We start from the raw sequence: 18,596 nt of genomic DNA, 5'->3' as shown, positions 1-18,596 counted from the left end.
ACTGTTCTATAACTCTCATTAAAGCCACACTGTCAACAACATGAAATCTTATTGAGGCCCAAATACATAATGTGCTTTTTTTCAGGAAGCACCTTCCTAAGCTGTCTTTAAACACATGCAGGACACTTTTCCCACTATATACTACATCCTGATGCGTTTTCAGGACATTCTGGAACGTGATCTTTTTTGACAAAAACGACATGCTATAGTATGACTTTGACACGCACGCCGCCGCGGCTCGCCACTAAACAGGAAGTGGCTCGTAACTAGGCCACACTTGCTCCGATCTGCCCCAAACTCCACATGCCGGACCACAGTCCCGCCCGGAGCACGTTTGTGCCACACCTCGTCGTGCGCGACGGCCGATCAGCGTAGGGCGAGGACCCGTCCATCGCCGCTTGCGGCTTTAATTTATTTTCTGAGTTCTTTGTGTTTAGGAATTAAGGTGGAGACTTGGATTCTGCTTACGTTCACCTCAACACACCTCAATATTTCCTCTAAAGTGATCCGACTGTGGTTCTGTCCACATAATACTCACTCCACTGCATTAAACTGTCGTTATTTGAGCAATAATTACAGGATAAAGCCGTTTAAATCCTGACAACAGAATGTTAAAGGTGGTTCAGTTATCTGACTGACCATCAACCACGTACTTCTTTTTAAGGATACAGACACTTCAACATTTTTAAAAATGGTGTTTTGATGTCTGACGGTGACATTTTTTGTGACACCTCTCGTCTAAAATGATCGATCGAGGCCTTTGTTTCTGCACAGAGCTGCTGCAGAGAAAATGAAATCTATCAATCAAATAAAAGAAACGTCCTTTCAGCACTAAAATGAGGGCAGCTACTTTTACAGCCAGACATCAGTCAAAGTCAAGTGTAGCGACGCTTCGGTTGGTCAAGTCCAACAACGGAAAAAGAGGAAATAGAGAAAAAAAAACGTTGTTTTGAGTCTGAAACTGTTTCAGTGTCTCCTGCAAATCTGAGTACTTTAATTTCTGCGTTTCCGTTGAATAAAACAAACCAGGATCCACCGACCAGCTTGTTCTTCATAGACTTTATTCAGCAGAATTGTACATGCGTTCCCCGTTAGCTCAACGTTCTCTGTCACCCTGATCATTTGTAGGTCCAACATGATTCGAGTACATTCAAAAATTACAGCTATTTAACCAAAAAAAAACAGTTAATATTTGCCACCTAAATATACACAATAGAATCCACTAACTTGTCTTTGGTCGAACATAAAACGTCACACGAACACTCGGCCTGTGGTGAGATAATCTGCCTTCTGCTGTCACGCTGCGATGTCCATGTTTACATGACAGTCAACTGTACAGATTAAGGCAAGTCAAGTGATAGAAACGGGACACGGAGGAGGAGGAGGAGGAGGAGGAGGAGGAAGGTTCAAAACAACTGGACAGACTGAGTGGTGGAGCGGTGCAAAGAGGGTAAAGGTTGTGTTCAGATGTAAACCGGTTGCTCCTGCGCTGTCAGCAGACGGTACATGGCTGCAGGCATCGTCTTCATGTGGATCTGGAGCAGAAGCAAACGGCAAATTAAACTCTGACAAACGTTTCCACACACGGATCGCTCTCATTTGGTTTCTTGTATAATTTTATTTTTTAAATCACCTGCTGGGGAGCTTATACTGCAGGGTTTAGTATTTGTCACATCATACTCGTTTTTTGTTTATCAGTGATCAGAAAAAACGTCACAATCAAGCAGAATCAACAGAGTTTAGTCTGTTGTACTGGTGGAATTATTACAACGAGGCTTTGAACAGCCACTAAACACACTATTAAAGCAGCTCCTCACCTCTCCCATGGCGTTGGACAGGATCTGTACGATCTTCTCGTGAGGAGTCGCCACCACGCTCTGGCTGTTGATCTCGATGATCCGGTGGCCGACGCGAACGCCTCCCCGCTCAGCGATGCCTCCCCTCATCAGGCTGCAGATCTGAACACCGCAGATAAAAATAAAAAACACAGCAAGAGTCAAAGTTTGACCACTTTTAGCAGCCTGAAACTGTAGAAACAAATCTGGCAGATTTTCATCTTCAGGACAAGCTTTGAACTAATTTGTTGTGGCAAAACAGCCAAATCTATGCTTAAAATCTGCATTTTCATCAAATTCACTTCATTCTTTTTGGCAAAAATAAAGAATTTACATCAGATTCTGTGAACAAAGTAAACCTTTTAAGCTCCTCTGTGAAGCTGAGAAGCCACGACACAAACTGACTGACTCTTCGGTTGATCTGCAGGCTGCATTGACACAGAGCAGAACGGCGATGTAGAGAAACTCTGAGGACTTGAACAATAAAATAAAAGCAGCAAGACTCAGAAACAGTGAGCAGAGCGGCACGTTGGTGGACGATACATCCAACACGGTGAAACATCTTCCTACAGCTGATGAGCAGAGTCGTGTCAAAAACTGTTGAAACGTTACATATTTATAGTTTGCAGAGCCTCATTTTTGGGTATAAAATGTTGTACGTGTTGATTGAGTTTTTTTAAGTGTAAAATAAATAATCAAAGAAACTACTTTCATTTTTTTTAACATGATTTAGGATTCTGTTTCTAGCCATGGTCATCCTGTTTCCATGTTTATGTTGTAGAGAAAAATTAACTTAATGTGAGTAAAACTGTGACTGAGGATCATATTTAAACTGTCAGTGATCGTAACATCGACGATTTAACATTATGAGATCAATTGCTGCTTCACGTCTGTTGCTAAGAAACAGATGCTGGTTTGTAGGAGGATGAATGCGCAACCAAAATAAAAGCCTTTCTTAAGTGTTTAAAAAGCCCCACAGCAGAACCACAATCCAATCCACATCAATATCAACGATCAGTCCTGTTACTCACAATGCCGTTCTGGACGCTGAAGCCCAGCTGGTACCGGAGGTCCGGCCTGCGGATGAGCACCATGGTAACAGGAGGACACCTGACGATGTTCATCTTGATCCTGGACTGAGACTTTAGACCCTGAGAGGAGACAGAAGCAGGTCAAAACAGATAAACATCAGCAAGACGGAGTTAAGCTTCAAAGTTAGAAATTACCAATTCATTTATTTTATTACAATTATTTACAACCCTAACCCACAGTGAGCGGCGGCGTACCTTGATGATGCTCTGGCAGGTGCTCAGCGGTAAACCCACCAGACTCGTCCCGTTGATGGTCATGATCTGGTCTCCGATGTTGAGCCGACCGGACTTCTCGGCCGGGCCGGCGTGCATCATGCTGGCGATGATGACGGTGGGCAGGATGGAGCCCCAGCCCGACTCCACGATCACCACGCCCAGGATCTCTCCTTTCTGCTTCTCAATGTAAACCTGCAGAGACACAAAAAACAAGCTGAAGCAGCAACACAGCAGCCGCTCTGAGCTTCTCACAGCCAACTGCTCCGTCCTGTAACATGTGAGACGATGAAAACAGCAGCGAGACACGTTCACCGTCATATTGAGGTTAGGATGTTTTTAATTCACTAAACTGTCACACAGCTGTGACTCCAGAACCAGCTGCTCACTTCAAACCACTGGGAGGCAAATGAGCAGCAGAGTGAGCAGAACAGTCCTGATGTGACCTGAGCTGAAGGCTTTGTTGCTCTTTAGATGAACAAAAGCTGCTAAAGTCTTTAAAACCATGCAGGATTGTCAATACGTAACCTGGGATACGCTCATTTTTTGAACCCACACGAGCGCATGAATTAAAAGCCACAGTGTCTGCTGCCCCCTGCTGGCCGACTCACGTCTCTGCAGTTCTCCGACTTGGAGAAGTGGATGAGGTCGTCGTTGTACATGTCCTGAGTGTTGAGCAGGTCGCTGTACTCCCTCTGGCTCAGGTCCTCGGGGTCGATGCCGTTGGCTCGGAGGAACTCCTGGTAGGCCACGCTGAACGACTGGCCGATGGACTGAGCGATCAGCTGGGCCTGGAACACAACCGCACATCTTTTATGGGCCTTAAGGGAAATCTGTGACAAACTGGGCCCAGACCTCAAGTTCAAAAGGATTATTTACATCTCATTAATAGACAAACACACGCGTTAAAGCACTAGACTAGCGAGGACCGTGAACATAATTCTGAGCCCTTTTGCTCTGAAACCAAGTCTTCAAACGTTTAGTAGAACTTGAGCTATTAGGCATTAAAATATTAACAGTATTAACTATCACAGAAGTGTCAGATTTACTCTCTGAATAGTTCTTTTCAGGTGTTAACGAGGAAGCTTAACATCAGTTTTGTTGAAGAGAAGAAGCATCAAGTCTGGAAGCAGGTTTAAACTCCTGAGTTGTGTTTGAACCTTTTAGATATTCTGCAAATGTACAGGTTTATAATTCTATATTTGGTGTCGATTAGTGTTTGTTTACAGGCCTTTATATTGTCAATACCTCAATTATTATCATTATTATTACACTGTGTGCTTATATTTACCTAAAACAATGTTCATTTTGATATTTGATGCTTTTGTCTTACGTGTAACTTATATTTTTTTGATGGCTTACATTTCTGAGCGTGTGAACGGTAACGATGAATCGAGTCCTTGTGATTCTGAAACGCTCCCTCTTTGTTGATGATTCTGGTTTTGTTGTAACTTTAAACAGAAGCAGCTATGGTGAGGAAATAATGCAAAGAAGCTGCTTCCTCCACTCGTCGATGTGCCAAACTAGCTGCTATTCAGGCGTTATGCAAATGAGCTGCACGGTGATGGAGATAAAGAAAAGCCTCAACTTTAAAGGAGGCGCGATCAGGGACCGATATTTTCTGTAGGAGAGGATAACTCGATTTAGGGGAGACTTTGAGATTTTGTTTGCATTTAAGTTTCCCCTTGTAAGTTTGTATGTTTGTGTGCATTTACATGTGCAAAAAGCAGCTTTATAGCACATTGAAGTAAAGGGAAAACCCCAAAAACACAAGAAGAAATCAAGTCTAAACCAAACTCTGCTGATTCTTGGATGGAAACAAAACAAGGAGGTGCTAAAAACATCCCTAAAAAGGTCAAATATAAGTGTTTTCTGTTCACTAAACACACCTCTGCTCACTTATTACAGCTCTTATTATGAGCAAACTGACTTTTCATGAACTCAAAATAAGCCTTAAAACTGTTACTAATAGGATTTTTTTTTTTAAATTTTAAAAAGAAGACTTTTTGGGATCTTTTAACTCTGCTGCCGCTACAGAATGAAAAGGCTTTAATGGGGAAACAGTAGAGACGATAAAACCCCAAATTTATCAGTATAATAATATTAACTTTTAAGTACTTGCCAGCTGTATATAAAACATATTCCTGTTTTTTGTTTTTTGATTTCCGAGACCTTTGAGATCATGTTTTACAGAAACTAAATCAGGTTCTTTTCTAGACTGTACAAGACCTGCAGATATTTTGTAGTAAAATAAGTTTTTTACAGCACATAAGAATTTCTTTGGACCCCTAAAGAAGTTTTATTCAGCACCGAGGGAAAATCAAATGATCAGAAAAACAGTAACATGCATGAATTTCTGCAAAATAAAGCAACAGAATAACTGATATCGTTGCTACTAGCTCGTAGTAGCAATTATTATTAATTATTATTATTATCTGCTAGCTAATTAAAACCTGCTAGTGTTGCTATTATTGTTATTATTATTATTAATATCATTATCGTTATTATTATTATCTGCCAGCTAGTTAATAAATGCTCGTACAGCGTCGTCGCCCCCTAGAGGTCCGACCTGAGCCGGTGAAACCGAGCCGGTGAAACCGATCACTAACTCACGTCCTCGGACTCGAACACGTGGCAGATCATCCTGTACAGCCGTCTGTCGTCGTGGTTCATGGTGGTCTGCTCCGCCGCGTGGTCCAGGTTCTCCTGCGCGCTGCGGGACCGGACCATCTTGCCCCGGGCCATCAGAACCACCATGTTGCCGATGTCGGCGATGTAGGAGATCGTCCTCAGCGGCAGGTCCATCAGAGACTCCTGGTGGGCAGAAGGATCACAGCTGCTAAAACCACCACGTTGTCAATGTTAGAGGCGGGTTTGTTTTTGACAGCGTTGGTTTCACACCTGAGTGTCTGCATTGAGGACTTTGATACGCTGTGTGGACATGAACAGGTCGACCTCAGCGGTGGACGGAGCCTCGCCGTCGGGGCTCTGCAGGGAAACAGACGAGAATTAAACAGACAAAGCAACAGGTTGATGAAGAGCATTCAAAAAAAAGAAAACACGTGTCACACAATCTGCATCCAACAAACCAAAGACACACCAGACAGGGACCAACAAAGACATGAATCATCCTCCTCCAACGCTGCCATCACATCTCTGCACTATGAAACCCTCTTTTACTTTGTGCTTTGCAATAAGAGGAAATAAAACTCACCTTCTTCCTGTTCTTCGCCTGCTTCTGAGCAGCCTGCAGAGATCAGAGAGCAGAACACACTCAGAGGAAAGACAAATCAAAGACAGCGGTGTGAGGAAAAATAGCTTCTCGGGCGGATGGACCAAAACCAAATCGCCTCATTCACTGTCTCCGTTCCAAATGCCAAATTAAGGCACAAAATAAAGCCCTTAAAGGTCCGTGCTGTGTGTGTGGGAGGACAGTGATGCTGCTGTCTATCACATCTGACAGCAGCAGGCTGCCAGAGGCCTTCACAGCGACCGCTATCAAAAGCCTCCCCTTCATCAATGTGACACAAATGACCCCCAAGAAAGAAAAAAAAGTGACTTTGTGCTTTTCGGCCTCGCTGTGGCTCAGAGTTCGTGTTTCCGAACGTTGCTTTGCGCCACCATTTGCTCTTTACAACCTGCTTCAAAGTTAAAAATCCAAACCTGCCTGCTCCGTTTTTCCAGCAGAACAGATGTGATTAAAGGGCTTTAATCTGCGATATCAGAGGGATTAGAGCTCCTACGTGGACTCAAACGGCTGTTTCATTCAACAATGACTGAGGTGGCCCTCCCTGGCGTGTTGCACAGTTTATGTAAGGTATGTATCAGGTTAAATAAATCAGAAGTCACATATTCAAACGTTTAATATCGCTGGATGGAGTCAGAGTCGCAAAATTAGTCAGCTGCAGCAAATCACTGTTAATCTTAAAGCCGGACTTTTATGTATAAACGAACATCTGTTGCATTTAAGCCCTTAAAAAATGAGTGTATCGGTGGCAGGTGAATCTGTGTACTTTGTGTTACACCAGAGCTTTAAATTTGCATTTAATGTCAACCAGCAATATTGGTTAGATGAAGACCAGAGCAACTGGAGCCACGGTGTCAGAGAAAAGTCGGAAAAAGTTGGAATATTCCACAGAAATACTTCAGATATTGGTCTAAAAAAAGAAACCAAATCGACAGAGAGGCAGAAATTCATTGCTGTAGAAAAACATGTTACTATTAACATCAGTGTTGGCTGTTTTGAACTGTTTGATCATGTAACCTCCTAAAATGTGAAGTTTTTTTTAACCTTTTCGTCTCATTTTATAAATTGAACAACTGATTGGGTCATCAAAACAACGTTCTGCAGATTAATCAATAATAAAAAAGATTAATTAGCTGCAGTCCTAAACTTATATCAAGATAAACTCTTGGCTGGTTCTGTGGTTAAGTGTTTGTACCATTTGCACTCTAATAAACGACTTAACCACAGCTCATTAATCAGAATTAATCATGCATTATTACCAACTTAGACACTATAAACATTACAGTTAACAAGTACGACTGTAACCATTTAATTAAGCCTTCTAAACATACTTTTATTTTCATTTTAAAGAAGTGCATCATTCGTCCATCCATCCATCATCTATACACCGCTTAATCCTCATTAGGGTCATGGGGGGCTGGAGTCTATTCCAGCTGACTCAGGGTGAAGGCAGGTTCACCTGGACAGGTCACCAGTCTATCACAGGGCTACACTTAGAGACAGACAACCAAGCACACTCACATTCACACCTACGGACAATTTAGAATCACCAATTAACCTCAACATGTTATTGGACCTTGTGGGAGGAAGCCGGAGAACCCGGAGAGAACCCACGCTGCACGGGGAGAACATGGAGACTCCACGCAGAAAGATCCCAGGTGTCCTTACCGGGACACGAACCGGCGACCTTCTTGAAGTGCATCATGTGCATATTACAACCAGAGCACCTTCAGATATATCACCCTCAAATTTGGTTCACTCGAAGGTAAATAAAACTTCTTACCACCATTGGAGTAAAATGTGTAGGTTTTAAACTGTACATTTTTGCATGTTAACTATAAAACAATATACAATTTACTGCCTCATCCTATAGATAAATAAATTACAGGAGCTGAGTGATCAATTTTTATGGATTTATTGGTACGAGCATCTTCTTCAGTTTAAGCCATTTTTCTGTGATTGAAAGTTATTTAGTGTTAAACAGTTGAACGTAAAGTCAGGAGGAGCTGCAGCAGTAAAAGGTTAAACTGGGATGAACTGATTATGACTGGCTGCTACGAGCTTTGTTTATTATGGTGCAGCCAACAAATACATGGAGTTTATAATAGGACGTCCATCTATTTGAATAGAAACTAAACAAGAACGTAGAAGCAGGAACAACAAACCAGCCTGTAGAAAAGACTTTAAAGGTTCAGTCAAGTGTCACCAAATCAGGTTTTTTTCCTCATAATGCATTTTGTTTTGTTTTAAACCCGTTTACTGGTCATGATTAGGGATTGTGCTGCTCAAACGTTAGCGACGGATGAAGGTTACGCAACCAGCAGCGGCCTGACTAATGCTGCAAAATGATGATTAAAAACCAAACAGCGATCAGGTCTCTGTGCTGCTGACGTATCGTCCACATCACACAATTAAGAGCAGCTTTTAAAGGATGTGATTGTTTAAACCTTCACATCTCTTTGCAGTTTTTGTGACTTGGTTGCCTCCAAACTCACTTCTACAAACAGTGAATACCAGGTCTCTTATTAAATCTGATTTTTTTTAGTGAGACAATATTTGCTGTAAACACTCCCAGGTGCTGCAGTGAGTCAGGACAAAACACATGTGTTAGCTGAGCAGCTGTGCGTCACATCAGCACCACCATCACACGATGAAGTCTGACTCCTGACCTCTGGCCCACGTCGCCTTTCATCTCTGCTCAGAGCCGTCGTGTCACCGTCAGGGTTTCATGTTTCAGTCGGCCGACAGCTCGGATAATAATCAGCGTCCATCTTTGTTGGCTGCTGGAGTCATTTCTCACAAATAGTATGTTTACTGAGTTTCATTTGATTCGTTTTTCTGTATTTATTTGATTATTTTGACAACCAAGGCCGATATTTTACATTTATTTATATCTAATCCTAAATGGGCCTTTAAAAATATCTAATATTTTTGAAATATACATGATAAATATTGTCAGTTTACTTTATTTAAACTGCTTAAGCCCTAATAATCACAAACAAAAATGTTGTTTCTCTTCTTGGCTTTTTAAATGTGTTCACTCATTATAATTATGATGTGCTGTTGAAATACTGTCACAACGCCAGCGAGAAAAATGATCAGAAATGTGAGAAAACATCAGTTCACTGAACACATTCGTAGCTTTATCCTTAGATTTCAAACTAGGGGTTTAAAGAGAATAAAAATATAAAATTTAAGCGGCTTTGTGAGGCTGTTTGGTAAAAACCTAATGAATTGAAAAAGTATGACAATTCAATCATTAAAAATGATCAGAAATGTGGAAAAATGTCAAATCATTGCACATATTTGCATCTTTATTCTTACATTTCTGATTAACGATACCTTTAAAGAGGAAAATATATATGTATTTGAATATTTTTTAGGTTTTGTGGAGGCTGTTATGTGACACCTGGAAGCTGACTCTTCCTGTATGTTCACACTGCAAATCTATTTTTTCTTTTATTTACACATGATAGATCTATTACATCCTAAAAAAAAAGCCCCTCAGCTGCTTATTTAGAAATTTGTTTCTGCTACTTTTCTCCTCGTAAGACGCTGTCGTAGCTGCACAGATTGTAAATGCAAATGTGTGATATTGGGACACATAAACAACGACAGATAATTAACTATTCAAGCATTGAAACTATCAAAATGCAAGGACTAGATGGATATTAGTACGACACAGCTTCATTTTATCCATGCTGGCACAGACGATAACCTCATTAACCTGACGCTGTATCAGCCAGACATGACTGAGCAACTGTAAATACAGTTTTCAGCTCTGATCTGTTCATTTTCCACCGCGAGCGACACAAATGCATAAAACCGCTGCTGGGACTAAGTCAACACTTACAGCACAAGCTGTGCAATAAAAGCACTTTACGAGAAACGGAGGCTCGTGTGCGAGGACGTGATTGCAGCTCCGCACACAAGAATGCCAATGAATCAATTCCACACTGAGAGCTTTACAGGTTTTAAACTAGGCGATAAAATGCAGCGCTATCAGCATCCTGAGTCACATCCATGAATCCACCCAGCTTCTGGCTTTCTCATTTGGAAAATAAAGAAAAAGCAGAGAAACACTTATACATCCCTCTCATCTCATCGCTATACAGTCTCTAACCTTTCCCTCCTCTGTAGGTTTGTCAGACCTTAACGGAGGCGATGTCCTGGAACTGTCAGTCAACCATCCAGAGTCTGGCTCGGCTCCCGTCCTCCTCCTCCTGACTTTCTTCACTCCACAAAGCATCTCACTGCTCGTCTCTTGTACTCGACGAGTTCGGTTATGTTTGAAAGTCACTGTAAGCGATCTAAGTGGCTCCCTCCCTCGCCGACACCACTGTCCCTTAGCTGCCTCAAACTAGCGTCCGACATCATCTCCCATTATTTCTTCTCATGTTGGCAAACAAACACAAAACCGCAAGAAACCGAATCTGATACCAGACACGGTCACATTGATTCGCTCCATTTGATCGCGGGAGTCAGAAGTCGTTCTCCTTTTGCGTGAAGCCTGTTTGAGTTCATCTACTGTGACTGGAGAAGAAAGTAGAGTCTCCAGGACCTCGCTGCCTTCCACAGCAGTTTATATAACATGCAGTGGAGCCGAGGAGAAAAGCCTGTACGACTCCGCATCAGAAGCAGTGATCTGTGGATGATGCACTGGGCACGAACCCGGGGACGTTGGCCCGCCGGCCGTGTCGCCCGCTGAGGCGCTCTGACTTTACAAAGACCTGAATACGAAGCGAACCTGAGTTACATCACTGATGGTTTGAAAATGTCTAGAAAGCTGTGTAGAAGCTGTGGCTTCAAAATGCAAGATCCCTGTTTGTTGTAATTCAAACATATAAACCTTTAGCATTTTCTAACCTGGGCTCTATTTTTCTTTATTTTCAGTGTAAATGATTCATTTTTAAGGACATAAATGTTGGAAATCTTTCCAATATTGAGCCGGAATGCTATAATTGACAACCACGAAGCAGCTGCAATGCTACTGGTTTATTAACTGATTGTTTTTTTTGTCTTCATCCTGCCATTTGTGCACTGATGCGAGATCAACTAATACAGCTCATAACAATGCCTCCACTCTGCCTGCAGCACATCCTCTCTGCTCTTGGAAGACAGTTTTTCCTTTAAGAATAAAAGCTTTTCTTGTAGGATTTCTTCTCCTATTTGACTGGCAGTCGTCAAAATGGTCCCTGCAAACACGACGTCAGTGTTTTTATCCATGTGTAGCACAACCAGCCACGACTACAGCATGTCCCATAAACGTAATCTGGGAAAGCAAATGTGTTTTTTGTTGTGGAAATCCTAAAAACACAAACAGTAATTTAAGTTTTCTGTTACGCCAACTGTGTTTCTGTTACTCCCACTCACGCCTCCTGCAACACTCTACCCACAAGACTTCAGAGCCAGGCTTCTGTTTCATGTTAGATGCAGGTTTGCCTTTTAATAATGTTGTCAGATACTTAAAATGACAATCTGAGCCTGTAAGTGGCAAAAATGAGACCTTACTTTGACAGAGACGAATGTACTTCATTGGCATTGCGGCCTTGTTATAGCTGTTGCTCATCATTTAAACCCAGAAATGTCAGAAAACAGGACCCATATTTAAAATTACTAGAATTAATTATAGTGTGGGCTGCAAGGTGGCTCGGTGGTTAGCACCGTTGCCTCGCAGCAAGAAGGTTGCCGGTTTGCATCCTGGTGAGGACGCCCGGGATCTTTCTGCGTGGAGTCTCCATGTTCTCCCCGTGCAGCGTGGGTTCTCTCCTGGTTCTCCGGCTTCCTCCCACACAGTCCAAAAACATGCTGAGGTTAATTGGTGATTCTAAATTGTCCGTAGGTGTGAATGTGAGTGTGCTTGGTTGTCTGTCTCTAAGTGTAGCCCTGTGATAGACTGGTGACCTGTCCAGGTGTCCCCTGCCTTCACCCTGAGTCAGCTGGGATAGACTTCAGCCCCCCATGACCCTAGTGAGGATTAGGCGGTGTATAGATGATGGATGGATGGATAATTATAGCTTCCTCATAATTCCTTATAATGGAAAGAATAAGTGAGTGTCCAGACATTGAACAATCCCAAAATGTAATGTTGTTATCTCGAGAGGAAAACATTACAGGTAGCGGACTGGAGAACTATTTCCATGATGGTGGAGAATCATGAAGAGTGATACCGGTCCAAATCACATTTTACTGTTTACTTTAGAGGAAAAAAATCTGCTTATTATATAGGGAATAAATGCATCAGGAGAAGCCACATGTTCTCCCGTCCTTCCTCTGTTGCTGCAACATGAACACAGAATGAAATCAAAGTAATTTGCTCTCACCCGGACTCTGCTCATGGCCTCCTGAGCCTGCTGCATGCGAGCGCTCTTGGTGGGCGTCCTCTCCGACAGCAGGTGGGTGCAGCCCAGGTAGGTCGCCGCAAAGATGATGCCGTCGATCAGGTCTTCAGGGTCACATGGCCCTGGCACTGCAAGGACCGGACACACATGTTAGCCACACACACGTATGCTAGCACGCTAACACTACACATGTAGATTAAAGATACGATCTAGTGGAACTCCACCCAACATCTGCAACAATTCCAGTAAATATTTGACACATGCAGTCGTGCACAGAAAACAAACTAAACCTACACAGCTTGTAAACTATTCAAGTATTCGTCTTGATCTCAGATAAAAAGAACAGAGGTGGAGCTGAGAATGAAAGCACGACTTTCACATGGGAATCCACTCACCGTCAACAAATGTGGGGAAGGGGGGAAGAGATCTGCGAATCTGAGAAGGCACAAAAAAAAAAGAGAAAAAGAAAACATCCTTATTATTTCTACTCACATACTGCAGGTCTCTCCGAACTCATTGAAATTCTGCAGGACTTTTACTGCTGTCAGCCATTTAGCTGCTGGCAGATTAACACCTTATAAAAGATTCCTGCCTTTGCAAGATTTATCACCACACTTGAGTTTCAGTTTTACACACCCGAACTATTGATTTTTTAAAAATTTGTCAAGATTTTAAATGACTTTTATGGGTCTGAGGGTCAAAGGATAATTTCTAAAAGTAAACCCCGCAAATGATTGCAATTTTTCATTTTAATTTTGCAGGTGTTTTCTTTAACATATCGTGATCTATTTCTGAAAAATAGATGTCAGTGGTTTAAAACCTCATAAAAATGTATTATTGGACTATACATATGTTCTGTGCTAGTATAAGGTACAGTGTTTTACTGAGAATATCAGAAGTCAAAGCCACACGGGAAAAAAAAAAAGTCCAGTAAAGAAATGGTGGAACCCTGTAATTTTCATAAACTGTAAAAAAAAAAATAATAATAATAATAATAAAAAATAAACAATAGTTTAAGTTGATGTATACACAGTCATACAGGGTAATTTCACAGTCACACAACTGCAAAAGAAGAAATTACTGTTTGTATAAGTGCTCTTTTTTTTATGTGGACATTAGTTAGTTTTCTCTGTAAAATAATTCTAAAAATTATTTATCATTTTTCAATCTTCAATACACAATTTTTCTTTCAAATAACAGCAAATATCTTTCAAACAATGTTTTTTTTGCTGATAAATATAGTTATAAAAAAGTTATATAGCACAACTTTACTGTCATACATTGTGAAAGAACAAACTACTATTTATAAAAATACAGATTGTGGACGTTTATATTACATACATTCTTTTTTAACATGTCATTTTTTTCTGTGATTTTTTTTATCTATGATTTAACAAAAATGCTAAAATCAGTAAAATGACAGTTAAATTAATATTTAACATTTTTCCCATTGTCAATATAGACATTTTTTTCGTTCAAAAAACAGCAAATATCTGTAAAATGTTGTTATTTTTATCAGATTAAACGCTAAAAACCTGTGCAACTTTACATCACACGTAGAAGAACAAAATACTAATCAAAATACAGACCTTTGACGTGGACATTATCTATGGTTTTGGCCAGTGTTTTAATGATTAACATGTATACTCGTGAGGTTTGATTAAATGTGATTTTGCTAGTTTTTATCTGTAATTTAACAAATTGGGAAAATCTGTAACAAACTGAACATTTCTCAATAAATTACTGAATTTCTTTTTATACTGCAGCGTGTTTTTATTTGGACACTGAGACTCCTAAACTCTCACCTCCTGGACTGACGGCTTCTGAGGAGGCGACTGGGGCTGAACTTGAGTTCGCGGCTGCTGAGGGGGAGGAAGCTGCTGCTGCTGCTGCTGCTGCTGCTGATGTTGCTGCTGCTGCTGCTGCTGATGTTGACACTGTGGGTGCTGGTTGGGTGGCAGGTGTGGATACGGCTGCTGCTGAGCGTACGTCTGCGGCGGCCTGGCGGCGTCCCTCTGCTGCGACTGGTGGCCATGGTGGTGGTGGTGTGGGTGGTGGTGTGGGTGGTGGTTGTGGTGGTTGTGTTGGGGCTGCTGTTGGTGATAATGTTGGGGGTTCAGCGCTCTGGAGGACTCGGCTCTCAGGGGGCTGACCGGATCCCGAACTGGGAGGGAGGCGTAGCGGGACGGTGACTCAGAAGCTGACTGGGAGGGGGAGTGAGGAGACGACTGGGAGACGGGAAAGAAGGAAAAAGATTAGAAAAACCTTGAAAACTGTGACGCATCCACAGCTACTCATGAGGGCACCTTGTTCAGACAATACATGCGTCAGCGGTTGGGCTTTGTTCCAAGTGTCATTAAATGAAATGAGAGGCAGGGATGTAAATCTTGTTGTAAAACTTCCAGGAAGGCATGAAATAATTTAATCATTGGAACAGTGCAGACCAAACTCTCTGGGCAACGTCACACTGAAACATTTAGAGACAAATACCAATAACTAGCAGAAATATGAAGAATAATCCTACAATGTGACACTAAAATTGTATCTCTAATGTGTTTACTTGACAAACCGGATTCAAAGGAAGAAAAAAAAAAAAGCAAACTTATTCAGCAAGGTCAGACAAAAACTGAACATTTAGAGATAAATACCAATCACTAAAAGAAATATATGCAATATCCTAAAATGTAACACTAAAATCATATCTTTAATGTGTTTGTTTGGTAAACAAGACTTAAAAAGATAAAGATAATAAATCATTGCAACACGACAGACCAAAATCACTGAGAAACATCAGACAAAGCTTAGACATTTTAAACCTAAAATCTAACACTTAAATCACTAAAAATGTGCTTGACAAACATCCTTCAAAGACATTAAGACAGCTTTACAGTTTTCTGTATGTGTATTTTTCCTCTTTAAACAGGTCACCTGCCTCTTGTCAACACACCCTGACTCCATTACTAAATGCTAATGATCTTTTAATTACAGTTTTGAAAAGAAAGAAAGTCGCATCTTTTCCAAAATGCTGAACTACTCCTTTAATTCTTGCATCATGCGCCTTTGAGCTACAACAATTTGCAGTGCTGTGTTTAGTGTTTTTTCTAAACCTGGGAATTTATTCTGAATACATCAGATAAAAAGCTTTTTCTTAACAGAGCAAATATTCTGCAGTTTCCTGTTTAATAATGACTCTGAGGGCTGCTGGCTGATTACAGCAGCATCAGCAGAGATTCAGCCTTTCTGCTCCGGTTCTGTTTGATGAATCTTATTTTTAGCTGCCACCAACACAAGACAAAGCTGTTAACTGCTCAGAACAGAACAACAGGAACAGAAGCAGTGGAGGGAAAATCTGCCAAAGGAAAAAGCACTAATAATAAGTGAAGGCATACTAACATGGCCGGCGGTAGTTTGCAGAGGGTATGCGTCCTCCGTGGGGCTGATCTCCTGCCTCATCACCCAGATGGGTTCCACGGGCTGGTCCGGTGTGTAAGGGGAGCGCACCGTCTTCGTCTTCACCCCTTCGATCGCCTCCTTGATGTCTTTAATCGCCAGGCTGATGGCGTCTCCGGAGCCCTTCGTGCCTTCCTCCCCTGAGAAGCCCGCCAGGCTGCGCTCATCCTGGGCCTCACCTGAGCTGCTCTGCCCGGACGTCGGAGTCCTGACTCGGGTTTCCGTTTGTCTCGGCGCCTGCCTGCGACTCTTGGGGACGGGGCTTTGATCGGCGCTGTTCCCCTCGCCGTCGGACTGGCCGTCGTAGTGGTGCAGCCGGCAGCCGACGGAGCGGTCTGGAGGGGAGTGATGCGTCCCGCGGTCCCTGCCCTGCCTTGGAGCGTGATGGGAGCCCTTGGTGGGGGAGGATGGAGCCCCTTTATGTACATTCTCCTGTCTATGGCTGGTGAGGGGCTCTGGGCGGGACTCTTGCTGGGCCTCAGACCTCCGGCCAGATTGTTTGCGAGGTTCCCTGTGTAGCTCAGGGTAGGAGGTCTTCAGGGGTTCGGGGAAAGAGTTGGGATGTGATTTTGGCTCCGAGTACGACTCGTAAACCGGCTCTGAGTAAGACTTCTGGTGGGACTCTGTATAAAAGTCTGCATAGGTTTTAGGGTAAGATTCAGAGCAGGAAGTAGAGTGGGACAGCGAGCACGATTCAGAGCAATCATCGTCGTCTTCTTCTTCGTCTTCTTCTTCTTCTTCTTCTTCAGGTAGCAGGTCGTGGTCGGGGATGGGGCTCATGCTGGGCTCCTCGCTGAAGTGGTCCAGCTGGGGGAAAGGTGGGACATCTGGGGAGGAAGGGGGAGTCGGTGACTGGAGCGGCGGCGGGCTGTGGAGAGGCCCATCCAGACTGAGCGAGGCGGCGCTCTCAGTGTCGGAGCACAGATCTGTGATTTCACTTCCCTGAGCTGCAGGATCCTCCTCCACGTGGTCCATCACTTCTTCCTGATCCTCCTCCACCCTCTCGGCACATTCCTCTGCTTCGTCATCGCGGCTGAAGCTGGGGGGATCGGCGCCTGAGTGGCAATCTGCATCATCCACCACCTGCTCTTGCTCCACATCATCTTCTTTAACTTCCTCTGTTTCCTCCTCACACTCCACCTTTTGCTCCTGCAGGTCCTCCTCTGCATCAGCAGCAGCAGCAGCTTCATGTTGGGGGTGAAGCTGCTCGTTGTTGGCTGCAGGACCAGGAGAGAGGTGAGTGGGGGTAACAACGGCAACAGGAGTCTGGTGAGGAGATCCCGTCCCCTGGTCCATTACAGGGTCGACTGATGAGCAGTGCTGCTCCGGTACCTCTGCTGGACCTTCTCTCTCCTCCACAGCAGGTGAAGAGTCCTGGATCTCTCTGAATGGCTGCCTCTGTCTGTGACTCCTGAGTCTTGGGTTCGGGTCACCATGGCGACGGTACCGGGTGACAGCAGGGCGGTGCTGCTGGACGGGACGAGGTTCAACGTCCTGACTCTCACCTCCGTCTGACCTTGATGGAACCACCGCCGGGCCCAGACCAGGACTCTGAGCCTGGCTTTGTCCCTGCCCGGATGGAGGCCGCCGGCGGTGCCGAGGGGGTCCACGACCCGCGTGGCCGTGGTGGTGGTGGTGGTGGTGAGGAGGGTGATGGTGATGATGGTGGTGGTGGTGATGGGGATTTAGTTCCCCGTCCTGGTTGAGCATCTGACACGGCCTCCAGGACCGACGTACTGGAGGGTCGCCGGAGGTCCCGTTGGGCTGCTGCCTGCTCCTCGGGGGCGCCGACGCCGCCTTGTGGTCCTCGCCTGCTTCGCCCATCACCTCTCCCTGATATTTGTGGCTCATGGCTGGGGTGTGACTGGACTCCAGTTTTCAGAACATGCTCATCTAGTCTCCAGGGAAACCGTGATTTTTCGAGATAATATCTGTAAAAAAAAGAATTTTTAAATTAAAAACAGGGAAAATTAGTAAAATGCCCACTTTTAAATCCTTAATATATATAAAAAAAAACTCCCCTTGAAATATCAGCAAATAAATCTAAAATGTTGTTTTTTGCAGTTTTAAATACAGTAAAAAAATAAAAAAATAAAATAAGTGTAAAATTACTATTTACAAAATGCAAACATTTGAAGTGGATGTTGTTTACAGTTTGGGCCTGGTTTTTTCTTTTTTCTTCTTTACAATCAACATGTAAATTAAGACAATTTTTTGTGATTTTTCTGCATATTATTATCACAACAAAACGAGGAGAATCAGTTAATTTTTTTTAAACCATTTTTCAATCATTAATATACACCATTTTTTCTTTCAAATAACAGCAAATCTGTTCAAAAAAAGATTCAATAAAGCAAAATTGTAATTTTGCAGTCAACATGTAAACTTTCATTTTTTTCTGTAATTTTTCGAGATATTA

The 18,596-nt window shown here is 42.9% G+C and overlaps 1 protein-coding gene across 1 annotated transcript; it reads right to left on the bottom strand.

Annotated features, from left to right (window-relative positions):
- Positions 1–1,457: 1,457 nt before the first annotated feature.
- LOC103353409 (amyloid beta A4 precursor protein-binding family A member 1-like) lies at positions 1,458–18,028 on the bottom strand. Its single transcript, XM_008276387.1, has 12 exons — positions 16,121–18,028; positions 14,533–14,955; positions 13,123–13,162; positions 12,710–12,855; positions 6,354–6,386; positions 6,041–6,127; positions 5,753–5,953; positions 3,751–3,930; positions 3,122–3,334; positions 2,867–2,986; positions 1,818–1,958; positions 1,458–1,535 (listed from the first exon to the last, which is right to left on the bottom strand). The coding sequence occupies exons 1-12, from the start codon at positions 18,026–18,028 to the stop codon at positions 1,464–1,466; spliced, it is 3,564 nt and encodes a 1,187-aa protein (XP_008274609.1). The 3' UTR covers positions 1,458–1,463.
- Between the last annotated feature and the right edge of the window lie 568 nt (positions 18,029–18,596).

The sequence above is a fragment of the Stegastes partitus genome, unplaced genomic scaffold (assembly GCF_000690725.1).
Source record: "Stegastes partitus isolate 25-593 unplaced genomic scaffold, Stegastes_partitus-1.0.2 Scaffold70, whole genome shotgun sequence".
NCBI classification, from domain to species: Eukaryota; Metazoa; Chordata; class Actinopteri; family Pomacentridae; genus Stegastes; species Stegastes partitus.
This window is presented reverse-complemented; position numbering and strand designations above follow the sequence as displayed.